The sequence below is a fragment of the Bos indicus x Bos taurus genome, chromosome 14 (genome assembly GCF_003369695.1).
Source record: "Bos indicus x Bos taurus breed Angus x Brahman F1 hybrid chromosome 14, Bos_hybrid_MaternalHap_v2.0, whole genome shotgun sequence".
In the NCBI taxonomy this organism is placed as follows: domain Eukaryota; kingdom Metazoa; phylum Chordata; class Mammalia; order Artiodactyla; family Bovidae; genus Bos; species Bos indicus x Bos taurus.
The window spans coordinates 77,385,974-77,398,934 of record NC_040089.1 but is presented as its reverse complement, the minus strand read 5'-3'; the positions used below and the strand labels follow the sequence as shown (position 1 = coordinate 77,398,934).

Sequence of the window (12,961 nt, the reverse complement as noted above, 5' to 3'; positions counted from 1 at the left end):
GACCTGGAGTCCGTGGTAACTCAGTTATTTTTTTATAGTTTAGAGTCAGGCTCTCGTCCTGGGGACCAGGATTGACTTTGTTATGAGGAACCAAAGAAGGGAATGAGTCCCTAAATACTCTAGAAATCTATGTCAGATTTCACATATGTAGAATTCTTTTCATTTTGTGGGGAGGTAGGGAGAAGTTTCATAGCTTTACTCACGTATTTATAGGAATCCATGATCGCCAAAGGGTGAAGAACCACTAATATAGAACAACCAGAATTACAAGAAAGGACAATTTTCTCTTTTGAGTTATGTCAGGAAATTAAATCTTTCAACATTTCCCCCCTTCGCTTCCTTTGCCCTAATTCTCTTTGATGAATTTAATGCTTTCAGAGTTATTTTGCTGAAGCTTATCGAAATGAATAACTTAGAAAATAGCTGGAGGTACCTGGACTCACAGAATAACTAAAGGGTTTCATGAAAGCTCAGCGTGATATTTATGAAAAGGGTGGTCCTAAGACAAAAGACACCAGGGAGTAGAAGCAGCTTTCTACTCTTGAACCTATTGCTGAGCCCATCAGCTGGCAGTGTTATTCTGGATGGGTAGAAGCCCAGCAGATTTGGCATAAAGAAAGTCAGCTGCCAAACATCGGGGAAGAGACAGAGAATCCTTGCAGGACGTTCAAATCCTCCACCTAAGTTGGCAACAAAGGGAGAGGGCACAAAACAGGAACGTGAGTCAAACATTCGAGCTGCATGCTTAGGTGATCCGATGTCTTGTCCACATGCCTCCTCTCAGCAGCTGCTTTTATCGGCTACTTCAGAGAAACGCGGACAGCTCCCATAATGCACCTCGCGAGCCCTGCCAAATATGGGAAATTCTGGCAGAAGCAAGTAACCAGGAACCATGCTTTCCAACTGGCATTTAGCTAAGGGATAAAGTTTGATGACCATCATATATCTTCTGTCACTTCTTTGCCCTTTCCATACTAAGACTTACAGACGTATTTAAATCCTGGAATCCATTTTTAACTTTCTTAAAAAAGAAATATGGGTCATCAAGTCAGGTCCTTTTCTTATCCTTGCCATGAGATTTATTTTTAAATTGTTCAGTTTATTTTCAGAAAATACTTTCAAACGTTATAGGTGCTGAGCCTCTTTGCAAAGGTATTTCTTAAAATCATACTCCTCTTTCTTTGGCCCTCATGTTGACCTTTGATAACTTAAGCCGAAAATTTTATCAAGCCTGTTTCAGGCCTTCTCAATATCTGGCAAATATATATTAAAACACACAGTCAGAGTAGGTTTGCAAAGAAAGTATTTAATTCTTTAGAATGCTTATGGGGGCTGAGATAAATGAAGTGCTCCTTGGCCCTGCCATTTTTTAATAAAGATTCACTTAAATTCTGGGCTCCAAATAAAAATTTCCAAAGATGTCTCCTAGGATTTTGAGGTACAAAGATGTCTCCTAGGAACTTTATTGCCCTCAGAGCAGTAAAGAATCTGGTTTGTCTGTCTTTTTAACCATGATTACATGAGAAGTTTTGACTGATTCTGTGACATTAGACAAGACTGGAACATGGGAATGGATGTGGGTTTTGATCACCATTATGATTTCTCAAAGAAGCGAAATAAGTAAATCACAAAACTAAACACTGGACACAAGATTTGTAGAATTCTGAGTGTAGATATGGCTTCAGAAAGAACTGACTTCAGGTTAAATACACACCAGACTAAAAGATTATGTGATGTTTCTATATGATTCTAAGTCAAGTGATTCCTTCATTATTTTTAAAAATAAGTCACAGGTGATTTTTCTTCCAAATTTGACGTACAGATTCTTCATGTAGGCTAACTAGTTATAATGATGGAACAGCCCCACTGGCCTTGCTAACAGGTGGAGGAATAACCAGAAGTGTCAGTTCTTATAGGAGATACATGGTTTTTATAATAGAGCACGCAAACGGTAGCAATGTTGGGCCATTTATTTCATCATAATATAAAATCCAGTTGCCATCGTAGCTGCATATTTGTCTTCAAGAGTAAGCAAATGAATTCTTAACATTTCATCTCAAGCTGCTCTTAGGTCATTGTATTTGAGTAATAGACCTGATATTGCATCAGAATAATGTTGCAAATGAAAGCATTTAAGATTCTCGAATGTAAATAGAGTAGAAACCTAATACCATTTAAAAGTATAGTACGTAATATGCAAGAAGAAAGGGATAAAATGATTTTTGGTCCAATTAAATGGAATAAAATGGGAAGGGATAAAAGTCATTAAGAAATCAAGTATGCCTTAATTGCAATGATAAGGAAGTCAATGCAATAGATTTGAATTTAAGCTCAAGTTTAGTGAACTTCCAGATTACTATTTGAGCTCAACAGAAAGAAGAAAAAGATTTTGCATTCTGCAGAGTAAATTCGCAAGCAGGCTGTCTTGCTAGTATTGAAATAAACGTGTTTTTAAAGCTTGTTTTCTAGGATTATGTCAGAAGCAGAGCTGTGCTTCTTGAGGGAAGATGAGCTTTCTCTTGGGCCCTTCAGAATGAAGCTTTCACTGTCCTGCCGTTCAGAGGCTGGGGTGGTCGGTTGTTCTGCTTGATGTGGACTTCTCTATCGCCTTCAGCATTTGCCAGCAGACTGCGGAACTGCACCAGCTTGAGGGAAGGATAACATGTTTAGAGAAGGAAAAGCTATTGATGTCACAGAGAACACTTTTTTTTTTTCTTCTAATATGATTGATGCAGTGTTATTTAGAAAATCAGGTTGAAGACTGCAATGGTTTCACTGATGGAAAGGGAGGAAGCCAACAGTTCTTCCACATGTCTTTGCACCAAGCATTTGGCTTAAATTATCAATGACTGACTGGATTAGCATTCCAGCTTTCTCACACTTGGGTAAGAGACTTCCCTGCTTGGCGCCTACGTTTCCAAATGGTACTATTTCACTGTGTTTTGGTGAAGGCTAAATGGCTCAACACAGATAAGGTTCTTAGAATGGCGTTTGGCATGTAGCTAAATACCAACAGGTCACGCTGCAGGTTTGCTGTGAGACTTGACTGACAGAATGTACGTAAGGCACCTGATGAAAAGAGCTGCTCAATCAATGGCAGTTTTTATCATAATTATAAACAATGATTAATGAGATATTTTACAGAATATTGAAGAGCTTAAGCTTTACAAAAGAATGAATAACCAACGTCAACGATCAAGGTATGCCACTGGAGAGTCACAGTTCCCCGAAGAGGTTGGACTTTTCCTTATTAAGGTGAAAAGAAGAGCAGGAATTCTGAATCTCTACATAAAGAAAAAAAAGTGCTTATAAATACACTCTACTTTTTGACTATTAAATAGACCTGATGTCACTAATAAATCTTTTCAGTTGAAAGGAAAAGGGAACTCTCCAAAATTGAATGGAAATAATAATTTCCCTCAGTATGAATTGAACTGATATTCCTGCTTTGCATTTCCAATTCCCACACATGCCCCTCTGACATTCTACCTGTTCCGAGCTCACACTGATGGTCTCTTTAAAGATGATCCAGGTGACACTCTCGTGAAGAGGAGGGTGAGTCAGTGAACCAGAGTAGGCCCAGTAATCCAGGGATGGAGGCAGGAGGACAGAGGGGTCGAAATTTGTGAATGGAGCTTTCTTGTTCTGAAAGAAAAAGATAAGCAATGTATCATTATGCCCTGATGTAAAATATTTACATCATTGCACATATGACATACATATTATTTGGTAGATAGGTCTTAGCAAAGAATTTAATCAGTTTTTCTACTATATAGTATTGCATGACTGGTATGTTTGTGGTGGCTCAGCTGCCCATTAATGCAGGAGACACAGGTTTGATCCCTGGGTGGGGAAGATCCCCTGGAGAGGGACATGGCACCCACTCCAGTATTTTTGCTGAAGAATCCCATGGATGGAGGAGCCTGGTGAGCTACAGTCCATGGGGTCACAAAGAATTGGATACCACTTAGTGACTAAACAACAACATGTTTGTAGATACAAACAGAAAAAGTAACAGATGACTGAAAATACACTACAATAGAATTGTGACTGATCTTCTTCCTCCTTCATTTGGCTAAGTATAAGCAGAGGTTAAACATTTGTTTATCATCTATATTCTTTATTCTTGTTTCTTTACTGATTGGTCATATTGGTATATACAAATAAATTGATATTCATATGTTAATATTTTATGTAGTCAACTTGATTAGAACTTGTGTATTAATTATGTTGATTTTGTAGTTTTCCAGGTGGATGTCAATGATCATATCCTCTACACTTAAGGCAATGGCACCCCACTCCAGTACTCTTGCCTGGAAAATCCCATGGATGGAGAAGCCTGGTAGGCTGCAGTCCATGGGGTCGCTAAGAGTCGGACACGACTGAGGGACTTCACTTTCACTTTTCACTTTCATGCATTGGAGAAGGAAATGGCAACCCACTCCAGTGTTCTTGCCTGGAGAATCCCAGGGATGGGGGAGCCTGGTGGGCTGCTGTCTGTGGGGTCGCACAGAGTCGGACACGACTGAAGTGACTTAGCAGCACACTTGATGATAGCTTTGTCTCTGTTTTTCTAATATTTATCCTAATATGTGCTCATTTCTTTCCTTATTTAACTACATTGAATGGACAATAATTGGAATGTTCATTTGTGGTGGTCACAATTGACACCCTGGTCTTATTCTTGATTGAAATGAAAATGCTTCAAATATTTCACTATGAAGTTTGATGCTTGTTTCAAATTTCTAGTTGATATTCTTTCTTAAGTTCAGTTTAAATTTTAGAGGAATATTTTTCTTTCTTTCTTTTACTCTTCAGGAATGGACATTGAATTTTAATCAAACATTTTTCAAGCATCTAACAAGTGAAATTTGCTAACGTAATGAATTATATTGAGAGGTAGTTTAATACTGAATCATCTTTGCATGCTTTGGGTAAATTCTACTAGTTTGAAAGCATGGCTCTTTTAACATACTGTTGAATACGATTTTCTGTAATCTATTTTAATATTCCTTTTAGCTACACTGCTAAGTAAGATTGGCCTATGATATCCTTTTTGTGGTGTTCTTACCCAGTTTGTGTATTAGGTTTCATTAAATTAAATTAATTCCTTGAATTAGGTTTTTTTGGTCCCCTAATCTAGGCAGTTTAGTTCAAAGTGGTACGATTGTTTATTAAAAGTTGTGTAACATTTCCCCATAAAGTGGTCTGGGCCTAGGGTTTCTTTTACTAGGTACATTTTTTTTTAAACTATTCTTTTCGACTTCTTTTTATATTATTGGTCTATTTAGACTTTCAACATATTTTGAGTCAGTTTCTCTACATTTTCCTAGACATTCATCTATGTGATCTAAATTTTCAAATTTGCTCATGTAGTGTGGTACTGCTGACCCTTGAGCAATGTAGGGGTTGGGGTGCTGACCTCTTGAGCAGTTAGAAATCCGCACATAAGTTTATGGTCGTCCCTCGTAATCGTGGCTGTGCATCAGCAGGTTCATTTAAGGGACCATTGTGTGGTGCTGGAGCAAGCATTTATCAGAAAAATAATCCACAGGTCACTGGACCTGTGCCGTTCAAACCCATGTTGCTCTAGGGTCCACTGTACAAACTTTTCTCTTTTAAAACCTTCTAATGCATCTTGAGTTATGACCCATTTCCTTATTTGTAATAATTTGTTGTATTTCTATTTTCCCCCCATCATTAAACATGCCAAAAGTGTCTTTTTTGGTTGTTTTTTCCCCAAAGAATTAGTTTTTCACTTTATTGAAAAAATTTTACCTGTATTTGTTCATTTTCTTTCTTATTTTATTAATGTTTTACTTCATCTTAATTAATCATTTCCTTCTACTTTCTTTTCATTTATCATCTTTTACATTCTTGAATTGAGTGCTTATTTACCTGTAAACTTTCTCACTTTATAAAAGTGTAATTTTTTTGGACTCAACATGAACTAGATTTATTTTATATAAAGGTATGATAGTTCTACAAACTGTGAATGACAATGGCAAATCTCTGACAAGATTTAACTCTTTATTATCAAAATGGTGAAGCTAAGGTCAATTATATCAGAACAACCCATCTTTTTCTAAGCTGACAGTGGGCATCATAGTTATGATGTATGAAAAGGCTATGAAAACTATTCTTCTACAGGCTTCATCTTGCTGAAATAGATAAGCGGTAACCATGAAAAGCGAAACCCAAATAAATCACTGCTCAGAGACCTCAGAAACCAGGAACGTGTAAGCAGCACCTTGATTTTCGGATTGATGGTTTTGCTCAGGTCTTCCTACTCCTCACATCAAATATGCAATTAAATGATTTCTGAGGTTCTGTAGATTCTTGTTCTCTGATTTAAACTAACTTAATGAGTCTATTTACCTTATTTTTAACTGCTTTTAGGGCATCAAGTACTTTCTGAAGGTTTGGGTTGGCCTGACCCACCTGGAGATTAAAAAAATAAAGTGTGAGATAAAAATGGTTACCAAGTAAAATCCTATTTAGTTACTTTTAAAAAAATTAAAACCAGTAACTGAAGAAAAGATATGCAAGTCAAAATACAGGAATTTAGCACAACTAAAATACAAAAGCAAACCTCTTTGGTCTGTTCTATTAATTCTAGTCAGTAAAATGAATGGTATGTTACAAGTGTTCAATAAAGATTCACTAGAATTACTATAATTCCAAAAGTTAGTCACCCAAATATCCTGAATTTAATAGTAATTTCCCTATAGGACTTTTCAGGGACTCCCCTACAGAAGATTTGAATCTTCCATATTAAATATCAGTTCAACTTTCTTTACGGGACAAAAGTCCTCTTCATATTTTTTTCTGATGAAAATTAAATTGATAAACTCCTGACTCCGTGATGTAGAAAGTTTAGAAGAAAAGTGGAAGATGAGCTGAAAAATAAAAAAATTAGTGCCACCATCAACACCCTCCCATTTCATCTCTGCCTGAAATGTATTTCTCTCTTCAAGAGGGGAAAGTCCAGCGGAACAAACATATACCAGAGACCTGCTTGCTCACCTGTGCAGTCACTAGTAAACGGGCACATTTCAAAAAAAGAGAGACGCAAACATCTCTCTGCTGTATTTCACCCTAGTTTGCGGTCTGATTGGTAAGGAATAATTTTAGCAGAGCTCCGAGACGCTCTACGACTCACCTTCACCAAAACGCCAATCAACGCCAAACCATCAGCCTGCGAGGCAGCATCAGCGAAGCTGGGGTACTTGGCAGAATTCCAGTGAACTAAATGAAGCTAAAATCACAGCATGATGGACCAGTTATTCATACCATGGTGAAGGGAAAAAGCAGGTTAGACCTTAACATGTTGATATATACAGATACATCTTGGCTTGGGTAGAGAAAACTTGTGTGACGCTTTATCCAGGGCATGGGAAGGGCTATGTTTGTACTCTTAAGAAGGGTTTTCTTAAGAAAATAGAGTTGAAGAGAGTGGGCACGTTGCAAATCCTGGAACCAGTAAGTAGAACTTCTTTTTCCCACAATATCATAACTATTCAATATTACTTCTTAAAACAAAACAACAAAAGACAGACACCTCTCTGTAAGGTGTGAGAAGATCAAGTATTTCTGGCTAACTAGTTTGGAGACAAAAACTGAAATAATTTTCTAACTTGAGGTACCTGGTAACTTTGTGAGAAGGGGCTCCTGAGATGTCTGGAGTGGTGGCCAAGGGCAGGTTCTCCTGATCGTATCCAGACACCTTTCAAACCAACATCCCCTGCCTACATTTCTGTGAAACTCTAGACCTGTATATCCAAGTGCGTGTGCACGTCTCCTGATGCTTTCTTGATATCTCCACATGGATGCCTGATATGCATCTCAAACTTAACACAGCTAAACTAGCACTCTTGACTTCCTCTTTTCCAGATCCGTTTCATTTTCCCGCTTTAGGAAAAGGCATCACCTTCCATCTAACTGCTCAACCGAAAACTGCAGTTATTCATTCTTACTCTTCTCCACTGATTGGCATCCATCCTTCCACGCAGCGCGTGGATGTGACTTTTGCACTTAGTCCACAGCTTTAAGGCTTTGCATAACTGCTGATTTTCCTCTGGGAAGTCAAGTCAAAATGGCAGGATTTTGACTTGAATTATGGCTGAACTCAAATGCTACTCCTGAAAAAGTCTTTTTCTGACCACCTAATGTCAAGTGATCACCGGGTCGCTTGGATGACTCTAAACCAAAGCAGTCTGCTCCCCGCCACCCACACATCTCCTCTCTGTCTTTGCTCTGTCTTTCTCCACACCACTCCCCTCTCCTGGTCTCCCTCCCACCCTCCCTCCTACCCTCTCTCATACGCTGAACTTAGTGACTGAGTTCCTGTCACCTCCAGCCTGGATTAACTTCACTTTTCTCAAATTAGATAAGAGATTCATTGATTCAGATTTCTTCAGTTCAGTTCAGTTCAGTCGCTCAGTTCTGTCCTACTGTTTGTGACCCCATGAACCGCAGCAGGCCAGGCCTCCCTGTCCATCACCCACTGCCAGATTTCTTAGATACAACCAAATATCCTCCCCCAGACGTAATACTATTACTAATTTAGACTTTCCGCCCATTTGATTTCAGTCCACTTTCAATTTTATGAAAAATAAATAGGAAAAAAACAAAACATGTAATAGATTTCTGCACCATTGAAAGTACCTAGCCTGGCTTTCTAGTGTAACATAAAGTAAGTTTTAGTTGTATACTATTCCCAAGTCTTCTATCAAAATGAATACTACACATACTCTGTACCTAAGAATCCTCCTTACAAAAATGCCCTACACAATTGCTTTCACTGGTGTGTAAGATATTTGTACAAATGTATTTATTGCCCATTTTTTTTGTAAAGAACAAAAAACAACAGCAGAATGAAATGTGAAAGGCATTGCAATTGTTCCTATGTAGGAGTTAGTTAATAAATTCTAACATATGCATACATGGAAATACCGTACAGACTTTAGGAATTCCTACTGACTTGGAAAAATGATCATGATCATTGGTAAATGAAAAAAAAACAAAAAAGATTGTTGCAAAACTATGTGTATTACAGATTCATTCTACAAGAGTAAAACAAAAAAGCCAACCAGTCTGTGCTGGTACAAACTTATTGAATAGTCATGCATACAAAGAACAAAAGTTTTTTGTTTTCAGTCTCCATACCCTCTGTTGAGAGTTTGATGCACATTTTCTTGATTTTACTGTGGATATACAGGCAGAATGTCTTGAACTGAATCACAGACTTCCATGTGGAGGCAAGTCAAGAGGCCAGAGGGTAGTGGCCTGCTGCCAGGGAGCCCCAAACCCTCATCTAGAGTATGCTACTCGTTGTGATGACTCCTGAGGTTAAACTGGCCCTCTTAGTCAAATCCTAATGGAGTGCCTCGGCCTGGCTACACCTCTGCTGTGGGTGTGTGCACACTCGAACCTTTAAATGAGAAGAGAATGATGGTGTGTTCCCCCTGGGCTCAGAGCTTTAAAAGGACAGCAGCAACTCCCCTTGAGGATAGTCTGATGTCAGGCAGCAGTTTCTGAGACACTCTGAAATGAAAGCAGATTCTGAGGCCCAGGAGTTTGACTGCAAATTCACCTGCCTCCCTCATGTGAAAAATTCTTCTCTATTGCCAAATGCAGTGTGTCACTGTTTAAGTTTAAATGAGCAAGGGAATTCTTTACAGGCCTCAGAATGCTCATTCCTTTGGGCCATTGAAATTGTGTCTTAAGTGATAAGGGGGGCTTCCCTGATGGTTCAGACAGGCAAAGAATCTGCCTGCAATGCAAGAGACCCTGGTTTGATCCCTGGGTGGGGAAGATCCCTTAGAGAAGGGATAGGCTACCCACCCCAGTAGTCTTGCCTGGAGAATCCCATGGACAGAGGAGCCTGGCGGGCTACAGTCCATGGGGTCACAAAGCGTTGGACATGGCTGAGCGACTAACACACATCCACATGGTATAAGGGTGCTACTTCTGGGAGGGCTCTGTGTAGCTCTCCCTCACGTACTACGCTACATTACCTCTGCAGAAAATTTGGCTCCATCCACTAAGTGCTCAGAGCCACAGTCATCTGTGATGCCCCAGTGAAAATGGAACTGCCGCAGCCTGTAGCTTTCAGATAGAGGACCCCCTTTCAGCACTAGAAGAAAAAGGAAACTGCTATTAGTGTTACAGTCATGAGCTCCAGCTTGTCTTTGCATTTAATACAAATTAACATTAAATTGGGGCGAGTAGAAATGAAAATAAACAGTAGTCTAAAGTTTCCGTCTTGTTGGTTTTTCCCCGTGTCCACAATGATGGGCTTCAGAGGTGCGGAGCACCTTCAGATGGTGCGTGAGTTACATGGTTCTCAGCACATGGGCTATAATTTTATCTTTTCCTGTTTTCAGGAAAACATATTGGAAGATGAGTGAATTCTAGGATTAGAGCTCTTTCCTTGATTCTGCTTTAGTTTATAAGTTCATTCATTCTTTCAACAGACAGTAATGGACAGTATGCATTAAGATATCTAGCAATTTATTTTTAGTAACAAATCACTCTGCATGTATCTTGTAACTGATCAAGATACAAGAGGGTATTCTGACAGCTTTACTCAGAATCCTAGCCAGGGACCAAAAGAAAGTTCCAGCAGGATGGTAGAGTCACTTTTAAAATTCTAACACTGAAGGATCATTTTGCTTTAGAGAGTCTGTCCAACCATATGAGTAATAAAACACACGTAGTACCAGACCTAATCCAATATTAACAAAGGACGTAGCACCAAGATGTCTAAAACTTAGGCTCAGAACCTTGAAGGAAAGTGCTATGACTAACTTTGCCTTTTGACAGTAGAGCTGATTTATGAAATTGTCATTTAGTAAATTATTCAGTAAACAGTTTTGAGATTTTTCCTGTGAGCGAGGAAGTATGTTAGATTCTGGGAGATGAAGATAATTCAGATACTATGATTTAATAGGGAGAGGGGAAGCTAGACAAAAATACTTATGCACAGAATGATTCCATGCAAGATACACCCAAGACCAGTTTTTTTGTGTTTTTTTTTTTTGGTACTGGTACCCAAGCACTTCACGAGCTGGTGATGGACAGGGAGGCCTGGCATGCTATGATTCATGGGGTTGCAAAGAGTCGGACATGACTGAGCGACTGAACTCAACTGAACTGAAGCAATTCATTGTTATGGAGCCATTTTCCTGGCCACAAAAAATAAATATACTCATCGGGATCTGTATTTCTTCCCTAATGCACTCCTCCAACCTCATCTCAATTAGAAAATATTTGCCTTTTCAGATTTTCTATTCATGATGATTCCAGAATTTTGTGAAAAAGTACTGTTTATTCAGAGGGTGTAAAGTTAGCATAAAGATATTGGAAACCAGAAAAGATGGAATAGAGTCACTGAGAAGGAGAAGGGCTGAAAAAAGACTGAGCTGGGAGTCGCCAGAATCACCTTTAACACTTGGAAATATTTTTAAACTTCAAGACACCTCAGTAGATGGCATCAATGCTACCCGTGTGCACCCACTGCATATGGGTGTTCATGTTTCTGAAAGCCCTACTGTTTACATTTCCCCAGTAAAGTCAAAGACACAAATTAGAAGGACCTTTTGGCTCACCTGATCTATTATCACTGTCCTCAAAGTTTACATGAAAGGAATGTCCCACGTTGACGATTTCTTTGGCTGTGGCTGGATTGTAGGAGACACTGAGGGGTTTCAGAGAGGGATCACGCTTGGTTTCACTGGTTTTGATGTCGATAGGAGATTGGTTATTTCCATTTGCGATGGGGTACAGCTTGCCCCAGTGTTCAGGACCTACCAGGACGAACATGATTACAATCAAAACTGATCTAATGCTTGAGTCCAAGTTTTAGGAATATAGTTTTACTAGATTAGGATTTATCCAGGTATCTCAAATGGTATTCCGGTTAGCTTAATGGAAATCCCAGGTGTGAGAATGCCCCTTTTCTGTGCCACACTGGCAAGTAGTGTCTTTGTCGACAGAAGTCTCATAGTCTATGGGATCAGACTGTACATATTTTGCTGTTAGCAATAGACCTGTCCATACATAGGGAGGGAGAGAGGTTGAGAGGCAGAGAGGAGAAAAGAGGCAGAATACATTTTGTAGACATCATGGGCCCTAAGGACGACTGTTGACAACGTATGCAAATCTGGTGTAAGTCAAAGGCACTTCAAACCATTAATCTATGACTTTACCATTATTTTAAGTGCTCAATATCTCTTTTCCTGGAAAAGGGAAGAAGCCGTTATTTGATCTACATGAGCAGAAGAATGCTTACCGTTTTCACCATCATATCCCCAGTCAGGACTTGCCATGATCTTCTACTTAGTTTTCTTTTCCTGAAAACAAAGACAATACCTGGAATAACTGACTGTAACTGAGTGTGCGATAGACAACTGAAACCGCAGTTCGCAGGGTTTTTATAGAAAGTCTCTGCCTTTGTGCATGTGTGTTAGTCACTCAGCCCACTATTTCATCATCTTTATCTATCAGGAAGTATATGCATGTTAAAAAAAAAGGTATCGTTTATAAAAGCTCACAAAGGTAAGGTCAATTCCAATTGCTTTATTCTCTTATATTGTTAAAGAGAAATATCAAAATCTTAGCTTCTGCAAAACCAAGCCCTGTCATTCTCATGTTAGTAGAAGATATGGCTGAGTTATCACACATGATGCTTTGAATTTCCAGTTAAAAAGGACTGTGCATTTGAGATTCCCAGCTTTTACCCTTGCTGGACACTCAAGCAATACTAGCAACAGGAATTGAGTCAGGAGAATAATTTGCATATTTACAGGCAGATCAGAACCAATATCATGATGTTAATTTAAAATCAGATAAGAGAACCACTAATCATTTGTAAGCAGAAATATTACCTTGTCAACAAAGATCCGTCTAGTCAAGGCTATGGTTTTTCCTGTGGTCATGTATGGATGTGAGAGTTGAA

General features: G+C 39.0%; 1 protein-coding gene across 1 annotated transcript; it reads right to left on the bottom strand.

Annotated features, from left to right (window-relative positions):
• Positions 1-1,952: 1,952 nt before the first annotated feature.
• On the bottom strand, positions 1,953-12,433 carry LOC113903984 (carbonic anhydrase 1). Its single transcript, XM_027560637.1, has 7 exons — positions 12,296-12,433; positions 11,613-11,810; positions 10,020-10,138; positions 7,163-7,258; positions 6,379-6,441; positions 3,490-3,645; positions 1,953-2,645 (listed from the first exon to the last, which is right to left on the bottom strand). Exons 1-7 carry the CDS (start codon positions 12,330-12,332, stop codon positions 2,529-2,531), a joined length of 786 nt encoding a protein of 261 aa, XP_027416438.1. The 5' UTR covers positions 12,333-12,433; the 3' UTR covers positions 1,953-2,528.
• Positions 12,434-12,961: the final 528 nt, after the last annotated feature.

What these genes read in the sequence shown, in the direction of transcription:
- LOC113903984 (XM_027560637.1), bottom strand. Translation starts at nt 12,332, where the DNA reads ATGGCAAGTCCTGACTGGGGATATGATGGTGAAAACG. An exon ending in GAGCCAAATTTTCTGCAGAG is followed by an intron (nt 7,259 to 10,019) that starts GTAATGTAGCGT and finishes CTGTGATTTTAG; the next exon opens with CTTCATTTAGTTCACTGGAA. An exon ending in TCAGTGTGAGCTCGGAACAG is followed by an intron (nt 2,646 to 3,489) that starts GTAGAATGTCAG and finishes CCTTCCCTCAAG; the next exon opens with CTGGTGCAGTTCCGCAGTCT.